This window comes from Lonchura striata, chromosome 10 (genome assembly GCF_050655825.1).
Source record: "Lonchura striata isolate lonStrDom1 chromosome 10, ASM5065582v1, whole genome shotgun sequence".
Lineage (NCBI taxonomy): Eukaryota > Metazoa > Chordata > Aves > Passeriformes > Estrildidae > Lonchura > Lonchura striata.
The window spans coordinates 23,995,829-24,020,893 of record NC_140712.1 but is presented as its reverse complement, the minus strand read 5'-3'; the positions used below and the strand labels follow the sequence as shown (position 1 = coordinate 24,020,893).

Genomic DNA, 25,065 nt, shown 5'->3' with positions numbered 1-25,065 from the left:
AGCAGCGCCGGGGCTGGGAAGGAGCAGCCGGGACTCGCAGTTTTGGGGAGGAGGAGGAGGAGGAGGAGGAGGAGGAGGAGGAGGAGGAGGATGCCCGGAGCACACCTGGAGGAGATGGGGCAGATCCTGCCCGAGCGCATCCCCGGGCTGGAACCGCAGCGCATCCCCCGGGCACGGAGCGGCCCCGAGGATGGAGGAGGGACATCAGGGATTGCTCGCCGTGGCTCCGGCAGGATTTTTGGCACAGCCTCCGCAGGATCCTCGCGGCCACGGCGCCGATTTGGGGGCTGGATGCGGGAAGGAGCCGCGGAACCGGGCCGGCGGTGCCCGGGGCACAGAGCCCAGCGGGCACCGGGGCAGCGCCGTCCCTGTGTGCGGCCGGGCGGGGACAGCGGGTGGGACACCCCGAGACGCGGGGACAGAGAGCTCGGCAGGGCAGGGACGCGTCCTGCCCCGGGCTGGCATCGGGCACTGCCCGCGGCCGCAGCGCCACAGCTCCGGAGGGATGCGCCCAGCTGAGCGGCCGCCACCGCCCGGCGCCTGCTGGAACCAGGGATTGGGGTGGGAAGGAGCTGAAATCCCACCCAGCGCCACCCCTGCCATGGGCAGGGACGGCTGCCACCACCCCAGGGTGCTCCAGCCCGGCCCTGGGCACTGCCAGGGATCCAGCGGTGCCACAGCTGCTCTGGGAATTCCAGCCCAGCTCACCCTCCCAGGGAGCAATTCCCGATATCCCGCCTAAAACTCATCCGCAAGGGCATCAGCGGAGCTTTGGGACACGCTCGGTGCCCGGTGGCACATTCCCACCCCATCCTGCCCCCTGCCCAAGCCTGGCACTGCTGGAGACGCTCCCGAGGGCATCCCCCGGGCCCGGGCATCCCCTCCCACCGGGAAAAGCTCCTGGAATTCCACCCCAAGGGGGGAAATCGCCGCGGGGGCTTCCCGGGGTGTGTGCACCCGCCGAGGTGGGAGCTGCTCCGCCCGTCCTGTGCCCGAGGGCCGCTGCCAGCCGGGCACGGGAGCATTTGGGGCCAGGGCTGGGCCGGGCTCCTCCATCCTGCAGCTCCATCAGCTGCAGACCTCCTGCTTCCCCCATTCCAAATTCCTCACGCACAGGCTCCTTCCTGCTTGAATTATTTAAAAATCCTGACTCTCGTTTATTTTCAGGGGCTGCATTCAACTACTTTGAGACTAAACAACAACAACAACAACAACAAAAAACTATAAAAAATTTGAAGCCTTTCCCTCATTCTGCCGGTGAAGTTTAATTCACTCTAATTATTTCATATTACTTAGACTGTAATAGTTTCATAATTTCTAGTATATTAAGCACTTAATACGTTGTGTCATTTCAAGGCGCATATTAAATTCTGCAAAGCACATTTTAATGAGCACTAAGTAGTGGGGCAATATTAATACAACCTAATGGCTCATTTCTGTGCCCGTGGTGGGCAGGTGGGCACAGCGGGGCCTGGGTGGAATTATGGGCTGGAGAGACACCCCGGGCACCTCCACCACCTCTGCGAGGTGCCAACCACGACCCGGAGAGGCACAAAATGCAAAGGGGAAAAAGGTTCAGCTGCCCCTCTGCAAACTCCAAAAACGGTGCAGATGTTTTGTTCCCTCAGGTGAGGCCTCTCAGCTCAACTCAGAGCCTTCAGTCACCTCCCCGGGCCACACGTCCCCTCCGTGTCCTGCACGGTGACACCCCCCAGCTCACCTGCGTGGGGGTGCCACCAGCCCCAGGATCTCGGGTCACTCTCGGCGTGTCCTGGGCGGGGTGGCTGTGACCAAAGGAAGAATTCCCGGATCCCAGAATGGCTGGGAAGAGACCTCAAAGCTCATCCCAGTCCAGCCCCTGCCATGAGCAGGGAACCTCCCACCGCCCCAAGCCTCATCCAGCCCGGCCAGGGACGGGGCAGAGAAGCCCTGAGAACCTTCTCTGAGACCCAGACCAGCAAAAACCCCAAAAGCCTCCTCTGGGCTCTCTCCCCAAGGGTTTTTAACCTCCATCCCACCCAACCGGGCCCACCTGCGCTGGCTGGGAGGGACCTTCCCCTCCTCGGGGCCGGCTGGGGGATGCTGCTGCCGCTCAGCCGATCCCGAGGTGGGAACTGGGGGGAGAACGGGAGAGAACGGGAGAGAACGGGGGAGAACGGGGGAGAACGGGGGGTGAACGGCGGGAGAACGGGAGAGAACGGGGGGAGAACGGGAGAGAACGGGGGGAGAACGGGAGAGAACGGGGGAGAACGGGAGAGAACGGGGGGAGAACGGGGGAGAACGGGGGAGAACGGGGGGAGAACGGGAGAGAACGGGGGAGAACGGGGGAGAACGGGGGGAGAACGGGGGAGAACGGGGGAGAACGGGGGGAGAACGGGGGGAGAACGGGGGATCTGCAGCTCCGGCTGCGCCCACGCGGTGGCGGCCCAGGCCGCGGAACGGCCTCGTTAATGAGCCCAGGCGCTAATTAACAGCGGCTCCTTCTCCGCCGAGCTCCCGGGGCCGCTCGCAGCACGGCCACCCCGCGATGGGCAGCGATGGGCAGCGATGGGCAGCGATGGGCAGCGATGGGCAGCGATGGGCAGCGCGCAGCCCCGCGCAGCCCCGCGCAGCCCCGCGCAGCTCCGCCGCCACCCTGATCCCCGGGATGCTGCGGGCCCCGCATCCCTTCCCCCGGTCCCGGTCCCGGTCCCGCAGGTTCTCGCTGCATCCCCCTCCGAGCCCCGCAGCTCCCCCGGTGCTGCCGGGTCCCGTTCCCCATCCCGGCCCCGCTGCGGTGATTTCTGGGCTAAAAACGGCAATTTCGGGCTAATAGGTGTGCGCGCACCTCCGCGCCCGCTCGGCGAGCTCATTAGTGCGATAGCCTCAAGTGTGAAACGAGCATAGAAATGGGCACTAATGAGCTCCGGCTGCGCGGGGCGGAGCGGGCGGCACCCCCGGCCCATCCCCGGCACCGGGGCACCCCGGGCACCGGGGCACCCCCGGGCCAGCCCCACGCACCAGGCGGCTTCTTCCAGCGTGTTTTTATTAAAGAACCAAAATCACGTACAGAGGGGGCTGTGCCCAGAGCGGGCGAGCGTTGTTGTGCCTCGGGAGTCGCGGGCCGCCCGTTAAAGTGCCTTACATCCAGAATTTACAGGGGACGGGGAGGGGAAGGAAGGGAGGGGGAGATAAATATACATCATAAAGAAATAAAAATCCGACCAATACTGTACCAAGAGAATCACAGTACATTTATATATCCATTGCACATAGCCACTTTTGTTTCCAGTCTGGACGAGGGTGGAAGAAGCGGACACACAGGGAAGGGAGGGGGAGGCGGAGCGGGGGCCGCCCCCCGCCCTAGCGCCAGTCCGAGCAAAGCCGGGCTCCGAGTCCTCTATGTACAGGTGGCTCCTCGTGGGAATGGCTTGTGTGGGCTCTGCCCGCATGGCTTGGGGTGGGGGCCCGGGGGGCTCACTGGGGCAGCAGCGGCGGCTTGAAGGAGCAGTTCCCGGTGCAGTGCCGCGGGGTCAGCATCTTGCAGGAGAAGTGGTGCAGCGCGTCGTGAGCCTCTGCAAGGGACCGAGCCGTCACCCCCGGAGCCCCCCCGGGTGGGGAGGAACCCCCCGAGACCCCCTCCTCACACTGCGGTACCTTTCAACTTCTGCTGGATGGCGTAGCGCGCTTTCCTCTCCTGGTCCAGCTCGTTGCACAGCGTGTCTGCGGTGGGGAGCGGCGCTGAGGGTGCCGGGGGGCTGAGCCCGCCCCGAGCCCACCCGAGGGGAAGGGGACGGGGGGACGGGGGCGCAAACCCGGCGCGGCTTTCCCGGCTCGCCCGGTAAGTCGTTTCACGGGCGGGATTTTTCATTTAGCCCGAGTGGAAACGACAGCGGGAGGGAAGGTTCGTTCGCTGCCGTGCAAGCGGCGCCTCGCAGCCCTTGGAGGGGCGGCTCGGAATCGCGAGAGGAGTTGGAGGGCAAGAAAAGATACAGAATGAAACAAAAACAAAACAAACAAACAAAAAAAAACCTAAACAAAACCGACAACGAACAGGGAAAAACAAACAAACAAAAACAAAAACAAACAAAAAAAAACCCTCCAAACAAACAAAAAGCCAAACAAACAAAAAGCCAAACAAACGAACAAAAATCCCCCCAAAATAAACGGAAAAACGCCTCGGCCAAACAAACAAAATAAAGGAAATAAATAAAATAAAATTTAAAAAATTTAAAGGAAATAAAATAAATAAAAGAAAAATAAAAGCACGGCCTTACCTCGGACGATCTGCAGCTGCTGCACCATCTCCTCCCGGTACGCCAGCTCCCGCTTCATCTGGTCCTGGAAGTTATCTGCGGGGCCGGGGGTGAGCGCCGCGCCCGGGCCCGGAGCCGCTGCCCGGCCGGGCCGGGGCGCGGGCAGGGGTCGGGGCACCGCTACCTTTCAGGCTCTGGAAGTCCCTCTCCAGCTTTTTCCTCAGCTCCATTTGCTCCAGGACCAGTTTTTGTAACTCATCTGTTCAAAAACACACGGCGGGGTTGAGGGGAGCCCGCACTTTTCCATCCGCAGGCGGCTCGGCGCGGCGCTAATCGCATTACGTTGCATTAATCACAGGAGTTAATCACTCCCGCACAAAACACAAAGACCTCGAGCGGCGGGGAGAGGCCGGGGGGTGCCGCGACCCCCGGCCCGCACCCCGAGCCCCGCTCCCGCCTCACCTCGGGCCAAGTTCTCGATGTCCTTCTCCACCAGCTGCGTCCCGGTGACATCCATGGCCAGCCCTTCGTCGCCTGCGGGGACGGAGCGGAGTCAGCCCCGCCGCGGGGAGCCGCGGAGGGGCCGCGCGTCGCCCCGCGGAGCGGTGCTTACCTCTGTCGGTATTTACAGGGCTGGGATGAGAGACATTCCTTTGGTCCTGATAGGATTTTCTGCTCTCTAAATCCTCCGCCGCGGAGTGATTGTCTTCTTTATCTTGCTCTTAAAGTTAATAAACCGATTTTCAACCGTAAGCAATGAAAGTACGGTTCCTGATATATCCTTAATTACATAATTACGGACAAAGCCCTCGTTAAAACCTTCTTAGCGGACATCCTAATCGCTTTGCCGTTGGAAAGTAGCTTGCGGGCGGGAGCTTGGCCCCGCCGGCCCATCCCCGCCGCACCGGCCGCGGCCCCGGCGGCATCCCCGGGCCCGGGGAGGTGGGGGGGGGCCCGGCCCCGTTCCCCGCCCGGATCCCGTTTGTCTCGCTTCTCCCCCGAACGCCCCCGAACGAAAGCGGCCCTCGGGCGGCCCCCGCGGGGCCGAGCCCCCGGTGCGCAGCCCGGCCCCGGCCCGCGTTACCCTTCGCCTCGGGGGTGCAGAGGAAGGCGGCGGGCGCTCCCAGGGAGGCTGCGGGCTTCAGCGGCTGCAGGAGCTCGCCCCTCTCGGCCGCGAACACCTACGAAAGAGCGAGTCAGGAGCCCGGGCCGGCGCCGCGGGCACCCCCCGGGGGCGCATCCCCCTCCCGGCCCCGCACCTCGTAGGCGCCGCCGCCGCCGCTGCGCTCGGGGCTGCCGTCGGGGGCCTGGCCGCCGTCCTGCGCGCCCGCCTCGCCCGGCTTCTCCTCGGGCCCGTCGGTCCCGGCGGGCGGCGGCGGCTCCTCGGGCCCGGCCAGCAGCCGCGGCGGCGGCGGCTCCCGGGGCTCGGCGGGGCCCGCGGCGGCGGCTTCCTCCTCCTCGTCCTCCGGGAAGCGGTTGGACTCCACGTCCACCTCGGGCTCCTCGGCCGTGTCGCCGCCGGGGGACAGCGAGCGGTAGCTGGAGCTGCCCTCGCTGAGGAAGTCCGGCGAGAGGTAGCCGGGGCCGCGGGGCCCCGCGCCGCCGAACGCCTCGCGGGTGCCGTAGAGCTTGGCGATGCTCTCGGCGTCCTTCACCACCGGGCGGAAGGCGGACAGGTAGCTGCCCTTCCTGGGCAGCGGCAGCGGGGCCAGCAGCGCCTCGTCCCCGGAGCGCTCCTCCTCGCCCGCCGCCCGCGACAGGGCGCTGGGGCAGCGCTCGCCCTCGGCGCCCGCGCCCTCCTGCGGGGTGGCGCTGCTCCGGCCGCTGCCCGAGGGCTCCGAGCCCTCCAGCTCCCCGTGCCGCCCCGCCAGCCCCGCCGGCTCGGCCGCCGCCGCCGCCGCCGCCGCCGCCGCCGCCACCACCACGGCGGTGGCGGCCGCCTTGGCCGGGCTCTGCGCGGGGTAGGGCGGCACGGGCAGGCTGCCGGCGGCCGGCCAGAACACGGGGAACGAGGGGTACACGCCGCTGTCCTTGGCGGCGCCGGGCTGGTGCGGCGGCTGGGCCGGCTGGTGCGGGTGCGGGTGCGGGGGTCCCCAGAACATGCCGGGGGGCAGCGCGCCGCCCTTGCCCGCCTCGCCGCCCCCCGCGCCGCCCAGCGCCTCCTCCTGCTTCTTGGGGCACAGTCCGAACGCGGCGGCGGGGAAGCCGTAGGGGTGCGGGAAGAGCGGCGGCGGCAGCTTCTGCAGCATCCCGAAGCCCTTGCTGGGCACCGGGATCACCGGGTAGCTGCGCACCGCGCCCGCCCCGCCGTGCGCGCCCGCGGCCCCGCCGTGCGCCGCCGCCAGCCCCAGCGCGCCGCGCTCGCCCGCCGCCTCCTGCCCGCTGCACCGGAGGCTCTTGTGCGCCGGGGCCAGCTCGGGCCCGGCGGGCGGCGGCGGGTGCAGGGCGGCCTTGGCGGCGGGGGAGCCGGCCCCGGGCCCGCCGGCGGCCGCCCCTTGCAGGGAGAAGGTCCGCTTGCGGGTGCCGCCGTTGAACATGGCCTTGACATCCTCCCAGGCGTGCGACAGCTCCTCCGTGGCCGTCTTGTCGCTGAGCTTGAGGTGGCGGCGCCAGGAGTTGAAGTTGGCGGCGTCGGGCTGGGTGTACTTGGAGTCCGGGGTGCGGTGGGAGTGGAAGATGAACTTGTTGGGCGAGAAGTACATGCTGCAGTAGCTGCACTTGATGCACTTGGCGCGGGAGCTGTTGTAGCGCGCCGGGATGAAGCTGCCCCGGGAGCCCCAGGCGCACTCGTGCACCACGTCGAAGGCGAAGTTCTCGGGCAGCTTGGGCGGCTTGTGCTCGCCCAGGAAGGACTTGCAGAGCCGCTCCGCCTCCCTCTTGGTGATCATGCCGCAGCGGCGGGAGGAGATGGGCATGGCCCCGGCCCGCCGCAGGATCTCCAGCTGCACCGGCGTGCACTGCACGCAGGTGATGCCCAGGGCCACGCGCCGGTTGTGGATCTCATTGTAGCTGTAGTTCTTGAGCAGCGTGTTGGAGATCTGCGCCAGGCACAGCCGCTCCTGCCCGTCGATGACCAGAGACACGATGGGCACGCCGTACAGGGAGGTCTCACCCACTTGGTTGGGCTTGAGGGTATTGGAGCCCTGGTACGGCTGCAGCTCTTGCTTTGAATTTGGGGAGGAGCTTGCATCTCTCCCATTTCCCATCTGACTGGCGATCGCCTCCATTCCCCCCCAAAACGCCCCTGCAAAACGAAATCGGGGAAAGGCTCGGGTCAGAGGCGCTCCCGGGGCCCCGCCGCCGCTCCCGGCCCGCCGCTCCCGCGGCCCCGCTCCGCGGCCCGGCCGATCCCCGCTGCGCGGCCCGGCCGCTCCTCGCTCGGCGCTACCGGCCCCGACCCGGAGCCCCTCGGGCGCTGCCGCAGGACCCTCCCCGACCGCCGGGGTCCGGCGGGGTCCGGCGGGGCCGGAGCGCATCCCCCGCGCCGCGGCCGCCGGGACCGAGCGCCGCCGCATCCGCCCGCCGGGCGCGGCCCCGCGGCTGAGCGGTCCCGGGAGCCCGGGGCAAGGGCAGCCCGGGGGGGGGTCACCACCTCCGCTTCCTCCCTCGCCGAGTCGCCGGGAGGTGCCGCGTCCCTTCCCTTTGTGCCGGCTCGCCGGGCCGTGCCGTGCCGGTTTGCGGCGGGCTCCGGGCGCGCTCCAACGAAACGCGCCGGGGGATGCTCGGTCCCGGGGGCCCGAGCCCCGCGCCGGAGCGGGCGGGCCCAAACTTGGCGCTCGGTGCCCGCGGGCGGAGCGCGGCGGCGGGCGCGGTGGCCCGGAGCCCCTTTGTCGTGTCCCCGGCAGGCGATTAGGCGCGGGCGGATTAGGGGCCGGGGCGGGCAGCGCCCGCCGCACGTAGCAGAAGGGCAGCAGCGAGCCGGGCAAATTGGCTTAGCGGGGAGAGCTCCCGGTGCTTAAGCCGCTTCCGTGGTAATTACACAAAATAACGGGGAGCCAGTCCCGAAAACGCGCCCCGCTTTGCGCCCCCCCCACCCCCCATCCCCATGCGCACCCCTCCATCCGCCGCCCGCTCGCACTCACCGCGCCGCGGAGCCCGGCTGGACGTGCTCGGGACTAGGGGCCGCAGCCCGGAGCCGGGGCCGCCATCGGCCGGGGGGGCCCGTCCGCAGCGAGCCCGGTCCCGGGGCAGCCGGAGCCGCGGGGCGGGCGGGCAGCGGGCGCGCCCTTCACCGACGCCTCGGGGCCGCCGCCCGCCCCGCCGCCGCCGCGTCCGCCCGGGCGAGATGCAACAAGAGCGAGTGACCAGCCGCGCCACCGAGGGAGGATCCGGATCCGTACTTGGAGACGCTGCACATTGATCCGGTGACAGCTAAAATAACGGGAAGACACACCCACTTAGCACCAGCATATTTACATTAACGGCCTCCGGGACCCCGCCGCCGTCAATCACCGATGCGCTCCAGTCAATCACGGCGCGGCTTTAAGGCACGGCGGAACGGGGAGGGAGCGGGAGCGGGGGGAGGGCGTGGGGGCCGCCACCGAGCGGGGACCCGCCCGGGCTGCCCGAGGTAAGAGCGGGGATCAGCCCCGCACCGCACCTGCGTGGGGCTCCGCGCCCCCGTGTCCCCCCCCGCGCCCGCCTCCCGCCGTGCCGCCATCCCGGGGGGAGCGATGCTCGTTGAAAGTTTGCGTGGGGAGCGGGCGGTAACGAAAAGAGGAGCCCCGGGAGAGCGGCGGAGGGACCCCATCGAAATCGGGGATGCGCTCCTACCGCGCATCCCCCTCGCAGCCGGGATGCGCTCTCCGGTGCGGGGCGCGGGTGCGGGAGCGGTACCGGAGCCGAGGGGGGGACACCGGGCGGCAACGAAATCGCCGGGAGGAGGGGGCAGAAGGAGGCGAGCTCGTGTTTTTCGTTCCCCGTGGGGGCTCACGCCACACCGGCAGGACCGGCCGGCAGGACCGGCGGAGCGGCTTCGGGCACCCGGCGCTCCGGTGTCCGCCGGCCGTGCCGGCGTGGCGGGGGCCTCTCGCCGCATCTCTGCCCGGGTTGGGTTCCCGCATGCGGCGCTCGTCACGGCCACGTTAATTAAACTGTAATTAATCATCGCGTCCGGCCGCGATCGGCGCAATTACGGCGATCAAACAGAAGTTAATAACGGCGCGGATCGCCCCCAGCTATCACTTTTGTGTGTGCCCCCGCGCCTTCCTTCCCCGCCATCACCGGCGGCACCGGCAGGGTGCGGCGGAGCCGCCGCGGAGCGAAACGCGGGTGCGGAGCCACCCTCGTCCTCCGCGGCCGAGCCGAGCTCCGGCCGCGCTCCCACGCGGGACGGCGGCCGCGGCTCCCCCCGGGACGCTCCGTCGGGGGGGACGCGGACCGGGCGCTGCCGGCCGGGCCTTGCGGCTCGGCCTTCCCGCAATGACGGCAACCCGAGCCGGTAATTATTCCTCGCCTTTTAATTATTTATCCTCCCCAGCCCCCCTCCTCCAGGCAGACGGAGGCAGGAGCCCCGCTGCCCCGCTCGGCACCGCGCTCCGGGTGCCCGCGGAGCCGCGCCGGGCTGCGAGGCACCGGGAGCGGGCGGCGGCGCGGACCGGGCCGGTACCGCCGGGGCCGCTCCGGCGGTGCCGGGAGGAGAGGCGGCGGGGCTCCGGCGGGACGCGGCTCTGCCCCGGTTCCCTCCGCCGTGCCCTTGCCCGGGCCGCGCAGGGCTCTGCCCGGTGCCCGCGGAGCCCCGAGCGGCGGAGGCGGCCCCGGCTCGCCCCGACGGCGGCGCGGAGCCCCGGGCGGGGCATCGGCCCCGGGACCGACCCGGCCCCGCCGCCCCGGCCGCGCTCCCCGCTCCACGCAACCGCCGTATCTTTTAACAGTTGGATTGACTGCAGTTTTTGTCAGTTAATTAGGTTTAATTTACATAATTAGTACAGTATAAAGAGTATTGGGGATAATCAGGAGGTACGTCTCGCTTACTGTGTAAACACGGATTCGGAATTAAAAATCAGATGTAATTAAGGCGTGTGCGCGCGGCTTTTAATTGTAATGAATTTCTAATTAACGCTCAACGATCGCCGCACGCGAGAACCGGGACGTTTGCGGGCTCCGCCGCCCCCCAAACCGGGGACCCCCCCGGGACACCCCCGGGGCCGGGGGCGCGGAGGGGCCGCGGCCGGCGGGGAGGGCGCAGCGGCCCGACGGGACCCCCCATCCTTCCCCGTTCCCCGGGCCGGTGCCGCCGGCAGGCGAAGCCGGTGGATAATTTAGGTTAAAACTTAGGGAGCCGTGTCACGGGTGTATAAATAAATAATCACGCGTGGCGGGCGCGGAAGGCCCCGCGCTCCTGGAGGGCTGAGCCGAGATTGCCACATAAATCACGGCGGTCTAATTCAGTGGAAGTTTAATAAACGCCTCCTATTGGAAATGAATGTTCCCCATTTAACAGTTGTATCAGCACCATATAAAACCATGACCCCAATAAATTTAATTTTAGAGGCCGATCAATCCGGGCTTCTCTCCATCGATCCGCGGCGGCTCTGCACCTCCGCAGCCTCTTCCGCGGCCCTTCCCGCCGAGGCGGGGGAAGGAGCGTTTCGATTAGACTCTTTATTAGGAAAAGATTGCTCCGAGAGGCCTGAAAATTAAACGGTGACATTTTAATTACTGGACATTGACAAAGGGAGCGGGCGGCGGCTCTCTGCAGGCCGGGCACACTCCGCCTGACCCGGCCGCTGAGCCCCGCGGGCCGGGGGGAGCAGCGGGAGCCCTGCGGGTCTCCGGGGAGCCCCGGGATCCCTTCCCAGGGCTGGGCACCCCTGATCCCCACCCCTGCAGCTTCTCGGTGCAGCCCGGCTCTTGCAGCGCTCATCCCGCAGCGTGCACCCCCTTTTCTGTATCCCCCGTGACACCCCCACACCCCATCCCCGCAGGCAGCCCCCGGCTCTCCCCAGTGAGCCCCAGGCGCTGTCACCTTGTCCCCCTGACCCCTGCGGGCACCCAAATCCCTCCCTGCCCCTCTGACCCTTCCCGCTTTTCCTGGGCTGCGGAGGAGCGCGGGATCGATAGACACGATTTTATTGATCAGGTGGAAGCGAACAGCCGGGCGGGGATGGAGCGAGGGCAGCGCTTCAATCCGGGCCGGGATGGAGCCGCACTCACCTGCGCGGGCCTGGCAGCTCTGCCCGGCCGCGGGGAAGTTTTTCCTCCTCCTCCTCCTCCTCCTCCTCCTCCTCCTGCTGCTGCCCATAAAAGTCCCAGACATCCAATTGCCGTGAAACGCCTGCCGGGCTCTCCGGCTCTGACAAACCTTGAACTCGCCCCGCGGGCCCGGCGCCGGGAGCAGCCGCAGCGGGGAGCGGCAGGCGCAGCCGGGAAGGCTCAATCCATAAATCCTGTGCTGGGTGCTTTATGGACGGAGCCTGTGCTGAAGGTAACGCAGCTCCGGCTGCAGCTTCCCGCCGGGAAAGGCGCAGGATCACGGGCTCGCTGTGGCTGCTTTGAGTTAGGAGAGACCTTAAAGCTCCTCTCGTTCCAACCCCACCTCCATGGGCAGGGACACCTTCCACTACAGCAGCTCGCACAACCTTTTCCTTTTTTTTTTTTTTCTTTTTCTTTTTCTTTTTTTTTTTTTTTTTTTTTTTTAATTCGGTGTGATCAAATACTACAATTGGAGATTTTTTTTTTTTTTCAATTTCTCTTTTTCCCCCATTAGGTTTTCCCAGTCCAGGGAGCAGGAGGAGGCCAGAAAGTTGAGAGGACACCCCCCTGATCCCTCCAAATTTCTGGTGCCTGTGAGCCCCCCCGGGAATGCTGAAGATGAGTTATCCTAACATCCTAAAGCACCGGTTACAGCTCAGGAGCTCCCCATCACTGAGGGGGCTCCAGCTCCTCCCCTGGAGGGTCCCTGTGCCCCCAGGCCTGGTGTCCCCGCAGGGACATCGCTCCCACCCAGCTGCAGCATCTGGAGCTGCTCCTTACCCGGCTCCCCCGGCAGAATGACCCTGCCCTGGCTGCAGAGGGGCTGAGGGGGGCACACCTGGATCCTCTGCAGAAATCGGGGAGCTGGGGGCGCCTGGGCTGCGTTTGTTCCCTGATGGACCGGCCCCGGGGGTGTCCCCGAGTTTCTCTCTGTGTTGATGCCAGCAGGAGTGGCAGGAGGGCACGGAGACGTGTCCGAGGAGCTGAGCGGCCTGGGGAGCACCCTGGAGACGGGATCCGCCGCTCCCGTTCCCTGCCCGGGGAGGCCGGAGGGGCTCTGTGCGTGTGCCCTGCCCCGGGGGCAGAGCGGAGCCTGGGACAGTCCCTGCCCTGCCCTGCTGCCCTCCTGCCCCGGCTGCAGCTCCCGGGGGTGCCCAGCCCGGATCCCGTGGGCTGCGGTGGCTCCCGGGGGTGCCCAGCCCGTATCCCGTGGGGTGCCCAGCGCATCTCCCGTGGGGTGCGGTGGCTCCCGGGGGTGCCCAGCGCATCTCCCGTGGGGTGTGGTGGCTCCCGGGGGTGCCCAGCCCGTATCCCGTGGGGTGCCCAGCGCATCTCCCGTGGGGTGCGGTGGCTCCCGGGGGTGCCCAGCGCGGCTCCCGTGGGCTGCGGTGGCTCCCGTGGGATGCCGTGGCTCCCGTGGGCTGCGGTGGCTCCCGTGGGCTGCGGTGGCTCCCGTGGGCTGCGGTGACTCCCGTGGGCTGCGGTGGCTCCCGTGGGGTGCCGTGGCTCCCGTGGGCTGCGGTGGCTCCCGTGGGGTGCCGTGGCTCCCGTGGGGTGCCGTGGCTCCCGTGGGCTGCGGTGACTCCCGTGGGCTGCGGTGGCTCCCGTGGGCTGCGGTGGCTCCCGTGGGATGCCGTGGCTCCCGTGGGGTGCCGTGGCTCCCGTGGGGTGCCGTGGCTCCCGTGGGGTGCCGTGGCTCCCGTGGGCTGCGGTGGCTCCCGTGGGATGCCGTGGCTCCCGTGGGCTGCGGTGGCTCCCGTGGGCTGCGGTGGCTCCCGTGGGCTGCGGTGACTCCCGTGGGCTGCGGTGGCTCCCGTGGGCTGCCGTGGCTCCCGTGGGCTGCCGTGGCTCCCGTGGGGTGCCGTGGCTCCCGGCTGGTCCCGGCCACGGGCACAGCGGCGCCGGTGCCCGGCGCGGTGGCATCGCCCCCTCGTCGCTCCCTCTGTCACCGCTTCTCCCGCAGCTCTCGCTCCCCACCAGTGCATTTGGCTCCCTGCAGGAGTTGTTTTTGTTTTTTGTTTTTTTCCCTCAGCAAAGCCCCAAATTCCCAGGTTTTGCCCGCACCCTCCCGCGCCCCTTTCCCGTGGGTGCCTCCAGGTGAACTTTCCCTGCAGGAGCGGGAGGCAGGAAAGCTCCCACGCCTCCCGCAGCCCCGACCCTCCCGCTGGCTTCTCCTCTCGGCGATGCCGGGACCCCGGGGAGCCCCCGGGAGCTGTTCCCGACCATTGCTCCGTTCTTAAGGCCGGCGAGGAGCGGAGGGACAGCGGCAGGTAAAGGAGCCCCGGCAGCGCCGCCTCCCCTCGCGGCGCTTCGGGCTCTTCCTCGGGAAACAAAGACGGACGCTTTGCCTCTGGAATGCTGACAGCCGGCTGGATTTGGCCACGGGATACGAGAAACAAAATATTTTCTAATTCTGGGCTGATTTAAAGGCGAACTTCCAGGGGCTCCTCTCAGCGGAGCTTTGCCTGGCAACGGGAAAGGAAAATGTGGAAAATATTGGAAGTTTTGGCACACGCGGGATATATTCAGTTTTTCCCACATCCACACTCCCATGGGAATCATCATCGCTGAGGTTATAGGAGGGGGGACAGAGAGGTGACACTGGTGTGGGGGAGCCCTAAATGAGCTGCTGGGGTGAGGAGAGGGATTTGGGGTCACTCTGCATTGCGGGATCCTCTGCTGAATTCACCCCGGGGGCCATCCTCCGAGCAGGACTCAGCTGCAGGGTGTGATAGTGCTGCATTTCCTGCAACCTTTCCAGCCATGAAATGCCACAATTCAGACCCCAAAAAATTGCAGCAGGGAAGAGGAAAGAAGGAGGAAAAGCATCTCCGGGCAGCCCAGGTTTGGGTCAGCCCCTGCCTGCGGGGAGAGCAGCGCTGCTGAGCCCCTTCCCAGCACCCAGCGCTTCCAGGAAAATCCCCCTGGAGCTTCGTTCCCCTCTCTGGACATTTTGGGAACAGGATGACGTTACCCATAAGGCACGGTTCAGTCCTGGCCATCTCAAAGTCATTTTTGGGCGGCCCGAGGCAGGATTTGCTCAGCCTGGTGGTGCTGCAGTCCTGGGTGTTGGAACTCAAAATGTCTCTCAGACATTTTTGGAGGTTCCAGGCTTTGGTCAGAAGTGTTTTAGACCCTGACAGGCAGCTGGAAACAGCTGGGATTTTGAGTTTGAGCCATGGAATGAGTTACCAACTTTGGAGGTGGAACAAGCAGCCACAAAGGGTTAGATAGGATAGGAAAAGTAGTTACAAAACAGAGGGGAAATTATTTCAGTATTGTACAGGGGGGTTTTAACACTTGTACAGGGGGGTTTTTACTTTGTACATGTTCTAAGATGGAGGAAAGTGGGCTGATCCTGTTCTTCCTCCTTCTTCTTCCTCCCCTCTATGTTCTTGGTGATGTTGGCACTCACAGATTGGTTCAGAGTAGAAAAGCACTTTGCAATATAGGCAGTAGGTATTGGGGTAAAACTGTAAACATGTAATACATAATATATCATATAAAAGAGACCAGCAGCCCTGGGTGGGGAGAGAAGAAGACACAGACAGGGAGGATGTCAGGGTGTGTGTGTGCCTCTGCCTGAGCTGTGAGCAAACCCAGAAGAAAATCTTTTCGATAACTCACAATAAACTGCCTTGAGACCCAGCAGCAAGAGCCTGAGCAGTTTTTCTTTGGAATCTCAGCTCGGAGGAGGAATTTCACCACCACACGGGACCCCAGAGCAAGGCCGGGGTTCCCACACCCGGGGATCCCTTCAGGCAGGTTTGGGGGTTCCTGCGCTGCTGGGGCGCCCCGTGCCAGGCTCACCTGGACCCCCCAGGGCACAGGGATGTTCTGGGTGCAGGGGAGAGCCCGGGCTGGGTTTGGGATGTGGCTGAGCCCAATCCCATCCGAATTTCCTGCGCTCCCCCTCAGCTGTGGCCGCTGGCAGGAATTGGGGTCCAGGCAGGAGGGGAGCCCAGCAAGGCTGAGAGGAGCTGCTCAATCCCAAACTTCCCTCCTCTGCCCTCTCATCCAGCCCCGTTTTCCCAAATTCTGCTGCCGGTGGGGCAGATCCCTGGCTGCACCGAATCCCAGGATTTGGGAGAGGAAAAGGGATGGAGCCCCAAAGTGCCCTGGGCTGATCCCACTGATGAACCACGTGGATTCTAATTCTGTCCCCGCTTTAACCAGGTTTTCCCAGCTCCATCAGCTCCATCCCACACGGATTTTTAGGGTGAATCCTCCCCTTCCAACCTCCCTGGCAGGAAAAGCAGCAGGAAAAACCTTGGGATTGCTGAGTTTGAAACCAAATCCGAGAGAAAGAGAGAGAGAGAAACCTTTTATCCAGGGAGAGCTGCTGCGAACTGTTAGGGATAAATAAATGGCAGCGGCGCCGGTGCCCTGCCTGGCTCGCAGGGAGGGAATTTGTCTCACTTTAGCAAAAGGACCTGGAGGAACGGGGCTGTTGGCTCATTCATTGCCTCTTGTCTGCCAGCGAGGTTGTGACATCAGAGCAATTAAGACAAACTTTAGTCTCGAAGTTCATGCCTGCAACCTCTGCACTTCGAAAGAAGACAAACGATCCCTCCAAGGGAGGAAAGCAAGTCTTTTCCAGGCTGCTTCCAGAATAACATTTAGGATTTGCAGTGGTTCGGGAGGAATATTTCACTGAATTGGTGTGTGTGTGGGGGGGGGGGTTTGAAGCTGCTGGCAGAAAATAAACTACCTGAGTCTTTTTTTTAATTATTTTTTAGCAAAAGTTTATTTCTATAGCAAAGACAAGCAAACAAACCCCAACCTCCTCCCACCCGACACATTCACCCCCAACCTGCCTCTCACATCCCTGGTTTATTTATTTCTTTTTTTTTTCCTTTAATAAGCATTTTTACTCAAGAACTGAGTCAACCTGTGCTGGTCTGTTGTGGAAACGTCCCCAGGAATTGCAGGAGCCAGGGACACCCAGCAGAGACATTGCAGCCATTCCTTTTTCCTGGAACACCAAACCTGGAGCCTGTGCTTGACCTGGCTGAACCCACAGCTGTGCCAGGGCCTGCCCACCCTCCCCGGGAAGGAACATTCCCAAAATCCCACCCATCCCTGCCCTCTGGCAGTGGGAGACATTCCCTGGCTCCTGTCCCTCCATCCCTTGTCCCAAATCCCTCTCCAGCTCTCCTGGAGCTCCTTCAGGCCCTGGAATGGCTCTGAGGATTCCCTGGATCCTTCCCTTCTCCAGGGAACATTCCCAGGGCTCTGAGGATTCCCTGGATCCTTCCCTTCTCCAGGGAACATTCCCGGGGCTCTGAGGATTCCCTGGATCCTTCCCTTCTCCAGGGAACATTCCTGGGGCTCTGAGCTCTCCCTGGATCCTTCCCTTCTCCAGGGGAACATTCTCAGGGCTCTGAGGATTCCCTGGATCCTTCCCTTCTCCAGGGGAACATTCCCAGATCCCAGCCTGGCTCCAGAGCAGAGCCCTGTCCTCTTTCCCCTCCCTTTTTCCACCTCAGAAACCCTCTGTGACCCCGGGCTCAGCCTGCACCCCGGTCCCCAGCACTGGCACTGGGAGCAGAGGGGCATTCCCAGTCCCTTACTGGTGTGATGCTGATCCACCTGCCCCCCTTTACCTCCTCACAGGGTGGGCAAGCCCAGGTATTTCTCTTTTTTTTTTGGTCTGTTTGCTTTTGTTTTACACTTAAACCCAGTATTCAGTGGCTGCCTGCACTCAGAGACAGCCACCAGCTCCTCAGGAATTCCTCTGGACACTTGGACAGCAGTTAAAAAATACTGTGAAGTCAGGAAATAGAACATTCAGTAACCCAAAAATAGAGATATAAAACACTTGCTTTAAGGCTGTGTACAGTATAACTGAAGATAAACCTGGAAATTGCTCAGCAACAAAAGAAACCATTAAGAAAATTCCTTAATGCGGCGGCGAGGGAAAGGCAGCCAACAAATACCCTGGTTCTGCTGATGCTTCTAGGAAATAATTGGGAGTAAAATAGGATCTGGATACACCGAGAGTCCAAAGGTGGAGCTCCTGGAGGAGCTCTCGGGGTGCTGCAGAGCTCACTGGGCTCCCTGGGCTCGCCGCTCCTCCAGCATCCTGCACACCCACATGGAAACCACCTCGGCGTTGCCGTCGTTGTACTGCACCACGAAGGGGTGGCCCTGCAGAGGGGACAGAAACACAAATACAAACACAAATACAAACACAAAACACAAAACACCAACACCAACACAGCCCTTCTGCAGCAAACCCACAGAGCAATCCCCCGTGGGTCCAGCCTGTTCCGAGCAGGGGGAGGCAGCCCAGGCTCTTCGGTGTGGGAATCCAAATAATTCCCCCTGGCTGCCCTGGGACCCTGGCAGGGCTCAGAACCCCCTGGACAGAGCCCCCAGAGACACTGGCTGTGATCTCTGTCCATGGAAAAGAGTTTTCAATCTCACAGGATCAATTACCAGCTCTGAGTGTTTGATATCAGTAATAATTAAGTGTGGCACGGGTGCAAAAGTAAAATTTTAGGATTCTAGATTAGGGGTCCAAAGGGGACAAGCTGGAGGAAATTGGGTGTGCCTTGTCCTTTTTCTCCTTCTTCATGCCCCCCATGTGTCACTGTGGTGTTGGCATTTTTCTGTTGGTTCAGGCTGGGGACACACTGTCCAACGTAGGTGACAGATATTGGCACGTTCTTGTAAATCCAGCCCAGGGAGTTTCTGGTATTTAATGTTTGTCACATCCCACTGAGGGCAGAGCCCCACACGCTGCCCTGCAGGACAGAGCTGGGCAGGGCAGCAGAACATCTGAGAGATCAACAGAATAAACAACCTTGAACCAGCACAGAGGAATTATGATTTCTTCTTTGGCAAGGGGGCTGACAGAGACTTTTACAATCTCAGAATGATCAATACCTCAGATTCTGACACTTTGGGAATGCTCTTTTTGGTTCGGTTGTCCCGTTTGCTCCTTGTGTTTTCAGCAGCCCCTTTCCAGGATAGCTGAGCATTTGCTGAATGGTGTTTGGGTAAAAATCCCCCCAAAAAACCCCGTTAATCTGCTTGTAAATGTGTGTGACGCCCTAAAATTCCTCTCTTTAACAGTCCCCCATGCATCCATCCTTCATGTGACCTTCCAGAGCCTCGAGGGGATCCAGGAGTGCTGGACAGGGGCTCTGGACAAGGCAGGGAGTGACAGGATGACCCCAGCTCTGCCCAGCACTGGGGTGTTTTTGGGTGAGAAAGTGCAGGAATAAGATAAATGCTTTTATCTCCAACATAGCCTAGAAGCAGCTGTCCCACCTCTTCAACAAAACAGCCAAGGACACCAGAGAGAAGCAGGAGAGAACAATCAGGAGGCACAGACAGGGCAGAGAGAGGCACTGGGGCAATCAATCCCAAATATTCCAGCCAGACCCTTCCCCTTGAGCATGGAGAGACCCCAGGATATCCCTGCATTGAGGCTGCTCCAAATGACATTTCAGCTCTGAGACCCCAGCTCTGCACACTGGTCAGCCTGTTTGCTTTGTTTCCTGAGGGTATTCCATCAAAGCCTGGGGGTTTCCACACTTTTCTCCCTAGGAATAAGTTTAATTTGAAATTACTCTTCAGATTTCCCATGTTTTTACTGTCCTGCTCCAGCGAGGATTTTTCTCAGGCTGGAGGGATGTTTCCACTAGAAGGTGTTTCTTCAGAATCTGGTGGCTGATTTTTCTGAGCTGTTTGCTTTGAAACTGAGAATGGGAGAACAGAGATTTCCACCAAAACTCAGCAGGACCCATCTTTGCAAATCCTGGTGGACAACCTGCAGCATTTTCAGGTCAGGCACCAAAACCCACAAGTGGCCCAAAGATATCCAGTGCCAAAAGGATGTGCCAAAATCTACTTCCAAACCCACTCTGCTGCTTTTAATACTCGCTCAGCAGCACCTGCAACGGCAATAAAACCATTTATCCCAGAGCCCCACAGAGCTGGGGGTAATGCAGGAGTCCATCAAACCTGGCCTTGACTTTTTGCAGCAAGATCTGGAGTGAAAACCAGCACAAAACTCCAAAAGTGGCACTTGCAGTTGGCTCAGCACCCAGAATGTCTCAGGGAATTATTGGAGTTTTCCTCCAAGGTCTCCAGCACTGCAGCTGCGGTGGTTTTCTCTCCCTTATGAAATCTCTTCCTAAATTCACCCTGCCCTCTATAATTTTGCAATTATGCAGCACCCAGTCCCACATTCCCCCTTTTCAGGCACCCTGAGCATTGCAGCCATGACCCAGAGCTCAGCAAGCAGTGCCTGAAACTGGAGATCCCCCCAAGGATGGGGGAGAGAGGGAGCTGAGGCAGGGAGGGAAGGAAGAACAAGGGAAAAACCCAAATAAAACCCCAAATAAAAACCCAAATAAAAACCCAAACCACCAAAGCAGAAATGCAGCAGGACAGAGCTGACACCTCAGAGAGGAGCCCCAAGAGTCAATAAATGCCACAAACACAAGTCCCAGCCCTGACTCCAGGAGGGCGCAATTATTTATTATTTATTATGTTCTCACCCAAAGCCAGGCTTAAATATTCCTGCAGGGATTTTCTGCAAAGAACACTGAGAAAAGGTAAATATGTGGAAGCTTGAGATGCATTTTCTGTTGCAGGGATCAGTTCCAGCTCTGGTGAGGTTCCCCTGTCAGCTTTATTTTTGGGGACACATGATGCCATCCCTGTGTATTTCAGATTTCCCCAGACTCCTACACACAACAAAACAATAACACCTCCTTCCCAATTTTAAAATACTGAGCCTTAAAAACACCTGGACACGGCACAGCCAGAGGGAAAGAGGTTGAAAATCAGCACCAAACTGGTTTTGCTTACTGGTTTAATACTGGTGCGCAATAACCACCTCCTTCCCAATTTTCAGATGTTCAGCCTTAAAAATACCTGGAGGGAAAGAGCTTTTTAAATATTTAGCCTTAAAAATTCCTGGAAAGAGCACAGCCATCAGGAGAGATGTAGAAAATCCAGCACCAAACTGGTTTTTCTTACTGGTTTAGTACCGGTGTGCAATAACCGTGTCCTTCCCAATTTTTAAATGTTCAGCCTTAAAAATACCTTGAACTCAGCAAAGCCAGCAGGAGAGAGGTAGAAAATCCAGCACCAAACTGGTTTTTCTTACTGGTCTAGTACTGATGTGCAACAACCACGTCCTTCCCATTTTTTAAACGTTCAGCCTTAAAAATACCTAAAGGGAAAGATATATTTAAATATTTAGCCTTAAAAATTCCTGGACACCTTAAAAATTCCTGGACACAGCAGAGCCAGGGGGAAAGGTGCTGAGAATCAGCACCCAACTGGTTTTTCTGGCTGGCTGGTACTGGTGTGCAATAACCACCTCCTTCCCAATTTTTAAATGTTCAGCCTTAAAACTACCTGGAAAGAGCGCAGCCAGGGGAAAAAGATGTTGAGAATCATCACCAAACTGGTTTTTCTTACTGATTTAGTACTGGTGTGCAATAACCACCTCCTTCCCAATTTTCAGATGTTCAGCCTTAAAAATACCTAAAGGGAAAGAGCTTTTTAAATATTTAGCCTTAAAAATACCTGGACACAGCAGAGCCAGGGGGAAAGGTGCTGAGAATCAGCACCCAGCTGGTTTTTCTTACTGGTTTGGTACTGGTGTGCCGTGCCTGGCTCAGTGGGATGTGCTGGGAATCCTGCAGGGGATGGGAAGTGGCTGCTGGAGAGGCTGGAGCTGCAGAGGTCAGGCAGGACAGGGCCAGGGCTGGCCCCAAGTGAGTGTCAGGCAGCCTAATTTTGTGTGTCAACCCCGAAAATGAGATAAACAATGACAAACCAGGCTTTTTAAATGAACTTGTCTCTTCTGGTTCTCTTGATAAAGGGTACGTTTCTCGAGCTGCAGTGTCCCATCAGACAGGTTTAACTCTTTCACAGGGGAGCTCCTGGCAGAGGGGGAGGTGAAGGATTTAAATACCTGACAGGAAATTAAAAGGGCAGTGCCCCCCTGAACACAGAGCCCTGGTAATTCCACTCAGGGCTCACCAGCCATCAATCATTTAGCCCAGTCAATTAAATGGCCATTATTCAAGGGTAAAAGTTCTATCATTTTATCTACCCCTAAAATTCAGGAATTTGCTCTCATGGCCTTCTCCTCTGGCCTAAAACAAACAAAAAAAATATCTTTTTTTCTGATAATAACCCGCCCTGAGCTTATTGCCACAGGCCTGGGCAGGGCTGCAGCTCTATGGGACTTTTCCAGCTCCACGTGCCCACCTGGAGAGTGCAGCTCTGCTCCAGGTGGGTGGAATCCCCTCTGGGATACAAAATCATCACCCACAGCCCCAAATCCCTTCAGCTGTCCAGCCTAAAGCACAGGTAACAACTTCCACTGCCTCTCACACACAAACCCAGGGAAGGGCAGAGCTTCAGGAGAGCCTCTCCCACAACCAGGATCCTGTGGCCATGAAATGTTTGTGTCTGGAGAGCTCCAGGGAGGTCCAGAGCAATGCCAAGGGACAGGCAGGCCATGAACAATCCCCCCATGCGATGCCTGGGATTCCAGAGCACTCGTGTGAGCCTGCTCCAGAGGTCCCTGGAACAGGCAGCCACCAGCCTGCAGTGGTGACAAAGGACATCCCCAGTGTGAAATGCCAGCCAGCCACAGATCTCCTTGGAAATCACCAGAAAGGAGAGATTTTCCTCCCCAGGGTGGTGCTCAGAACATGGGAGGAACCTGAATCCCAAACGGGGGGAGAACATGAGACCCAACCCACTCCAGCACCTCCTTTTATTCCCCTGGCACAGTGGGAGGCTGACTGGGGAGGGCAGCCAATTAAAAATGATAATAAAATTCCTCACGCTTATGCAAGGAAGGTTGGGAAACGAGTGGCACTGCATTGGTGCCACCCTTCTAACATTTATTTTTCCAGGGTTGAACTCCATTTCTCACCAAGCAGTGCAGACAAATCACGCCTTCCATTAAAAAAATTCTGGACTCAACACAACAAAAAAAAAACCACAATAAAAAAGATCCCAACTGTTGCAGCCACAGCCTATCAAGACAATGGCCGTGCCCTCAGACAGCATTTCAAATACAGTTTATTAGTGTGTGATATGAAAAGGGTATTTTTATTGCATGATATAATGCAATGGGACCTTGGGCGCTCTGCAGAAGGACCTTGCACTCAGAAGTGTAATGAACCCATAGTCCAAAAAACATTATACTGTACATTAACCTATCATTAATGGCACATTAGGGCTGGGGGCATTGCACGCTCGCTGGGCAGGGCTCCATCAGGACAGTGTGCAGGAAGCCACAGTCTTCCCAGGCTTAAAACAAATAGAGAAAATAAATATTACTGCTGGCTGCAGGCTGCTCTGAGGGAAGCTCGCTCGCTGCTTAACTTGCAGGTTTTCAAAGGGGGGGATGAGGAAGATGCAGCAGTTTATTGGGTGGTGTTGGCATGCTCTGAATGCAGCAGATGCAGCTTTTCCTGCACAGAATGCAGCCCCTGGAAAGAACAGAGTGCAAGCTGGAAGCCTGCTCCCTTTCCCTGCCTGGAATTCCCTAATTCCTCCCTGGCACTGGGAGCTGGGAATGGGGAGAGCATCCTCTGACCCAACTCTCTGTTGGGATCTGGTTTGTCCCTGCACCCGTTTCACCTGAGCAGAATTCCAGCCCCTCAGCAGAATTCCAGCCCTGCCAGCACCAGCTCCATGAGCAAACCACCAAATCCCTGCTGCTCCCAGAGCAGCTGGGATGCTCCATGCCTTCCCCCACTCCAGGTGCTCTGCTCCAAGGAAAGCCATGGAGCAAATGTTAAATCAGGAAAGCCTGGCTGGCAGCTCATCCCTCCAGCTCCAAAAAATTCCAACTTGGCTGTCCAACAGCACATCCCAGTTGGTTCTCCCATTGCTCCTGAGGTGCCCGTGCTGTGCACAGCTCTGGGATGAACTCAGGGCATGGATTTGAGGGGAGATCCCTGCCCATCCTCATGTTTAACGGGGGACAAATCCCACCTCCAACAGGAAGAACACAAAGCTCAGCTCTGGAGCTGCACCAGCTTCTCAGAACCCCCTGAAACACCAAGTGCTGAGCAACTCAAATAGTTCCCAGAACTCCTGGAAACACCAAATTCTGAGCAACCCAAACCACCCTGACCTGACCCCAGGTCCCCCTGCAGTGCCCTCAGCACGTGTTAGGATTTCATCCCTGCAGCCCTGCCTTGGTGCTGGAGGATTTTCCACCTCGAGCTGCTGCCTCCAAGGACAAGCCACACTAAAAGCTGTGCTAATTATCTGTGCCAGCTATCCACAGTATCCAACTGCGGCTCCCACAGCCAGGAATAGCAGCGAGGAATCCTCAGGCCAATTCTCTCACTGCAGACTCCCAAAACATTGTCAATTCACAGGCACAGAAGGTGGCAGGGCATCCTCAGGGGATGCTCCACGCAGCTTCCAAGGCTTGAGTGGGCTAAAAATTCTGAAGCCTGAGCACAGGAGAATCCACGGAGACACAGAACGTAGCCACGGGTGAAAGGGCCCTGCAGGACACGTCAAGTGTGATGCAGCTGCTCCATCTCTTGTTTTCCTTTTGAAATTTTGGGGTTTTTTTTTTAAACCCTTTTAAGAAAAGTGTGAGCACGTGAAGTGCTTGGAAGAGCAAGGACAGGGAGGCTCAGTCTGTGTGATCCAGCTGCTCCATCACTTGTTTTCCTTTTGAAATTTTGGGGGTTTTTTTTAAACCCTTTTAACTGTGAGCACCCAAAGTGCTTGGAAGAGCAAGGACAGGGAGGCTCCATCTGTGTGATCCAGCTGCTCCATCACTTGTTTTCCTTTTGAAACTTTGGGCTTTTTTTTAAAACCCTTTTAAGAAAAGTGTGAGCACGTGAAGTGCTTGGAAGGGCAGGGACAGGGAGGCTCCGTCTGTGTGTCTGCCAAGAGTGTCCCCAGCGTCCCAGAGCTGCAGCAAGGTCGGCTGCATCCTCCTGGTCTCTTCCAAGGTGGATTGCAGATCACAGGCTGAGCTTAACCCTAAAGCTGCAGCTCCTGGCTGGGCCCTGCAGGGCTGTGCCTGAGCTGGGAGCGAGGTTTGCTGGCCCAGTTCTCTCTCCCTGCTCTGTCCTCAGCCTATTGAGGGCAAGGGCTGCGCTGAGAGGCTCCAGCACCCCAGGGCTGTGCTCAGCTGGGTGCTGCAGACAACACCCAGAGCAGGGGTGAAATCAGGGAATCACAGAATCAGGAATCACAGAATCAGGAATCACAGAATCAGCCATCCCCCAGGCACGGATGGAGCTTAAAACCCCCCCAAGTCCTCCCCTGCCCCGGGCTGGGACACCTCCCAGCACCCCAGGGTGCTCCAAGCCCACCTTGAGCACTCCCAGTGGCGTTTTCTGGCTGGGGATGAGGCAGGAGCAGGAACACATCCCCAGGGAAAAGCAAATCTGGATGTTTTCCTGCAAATTTCTGCTCCTCGCTCGCCCCTCGGCTGGGAGCAGAGCCCAGCCTGCTGAGCAGCTCCACTCGGGACTTTTGTTTGTTGCACGGCCTCCCTAACATACACTGTAATTAAAACGTTGATTACTAAACAGTTTAAATATATGACAGACAATGCAGTTAAAGCCTACAGTTAGGTCAATATGTGATTTAGATTTGCCATTTAAAAACT

At 60.1% G+C, this 25,065-nt stretch overlaps 3 protein-coding genes across 7 annotated transcripts in view; all 3 read right to left on the bottom strand.

Moving 5' to 3' along the window:
* Nucleotides 1-3,212: 3,212 nt before the first annotated feature.
* Nucleotides 3,213-9,161, bottom strand: SKOR1 (SKI family transcriptional corepressor 1). The gene is made up of 9 exons (XM_031505732.3): nucleotides 8,318-9,161; nucleotides 5,495-7,479; nucleotides 5,320-5,416; nucleotides 4,849-4,956; nucleotides 4,698-4,769; nucleotides 4,420-4,494; nucleotides 4,257-4,331; nucleotides 3,637-3,702; nucleotides 3,213-3,554 (listed from the first exon to the last, which is right to left on the bottom strand). Exons 2-9 carry the CDS (start codon nucleotides 7,460-7,462, stop codon nucleotides 3,457-3,459), a joined length of 2,559 nt encoding a protein of 852 aa, XP_031361592.3. The 5' UTR covers nucleotides 7,463-7,479; nucleotides 8,318-9,161; the 3' UTR covers nucleotides 3,213-3,456.
* Nucleotides 9,162-10,615: 1,454 nt separating this feature from the next.
* Nucleotides 10,616-13,655, bottom strand: LOC116184002 (uncharacterized). Its single transcript, XM_085588389.1, has 3 exons — nucleotides 13,494-13,655; nucleotides 11,391-13,371; nucleotides 10,616-10,866 (listed from the first exon to the last, which is right to left on the bottom strand). The coding sequence occupies exons 1-2, from the start codon at nucleotides 13,653-13,655 to the stop codon at nucleotides 12,085-12,087; spliced, it is 1,449 nt and encodes a 482-aa protein (XP_085444515.1). The 3' UTR covers nucleotides 10,616-10,866; nucleotides 11,391-12,084.
* A 2,492-nt stretch (nucleotides 13,656-16,147) lies between these two features.
* MAP2K5 (mitogen-activated protein kinase kinase 5) overlaps nucleotides 16,148-25,065 on the bottom strand; it is a 140,684-nt gene continuing 131,766 nt past the window's right edge. For 3 of the 5 annotated variants that reach the window (XM_085589037.1, XM_085589038.1, XM_085589042.1), the window contains one exon: nucleotides 17,586-24,959. In XM_085589037.1, coding sequence (XP_085445163.1) covers nucleotides 24,666-24,959 — 294 coding nt within the window. In that variant the 3' untranslated portion in view covers nucleotides 17,586-24,665. The other 2 variants (XM_031505717.3, XM_085589039.1) reach the window with 1 other exon arrangement.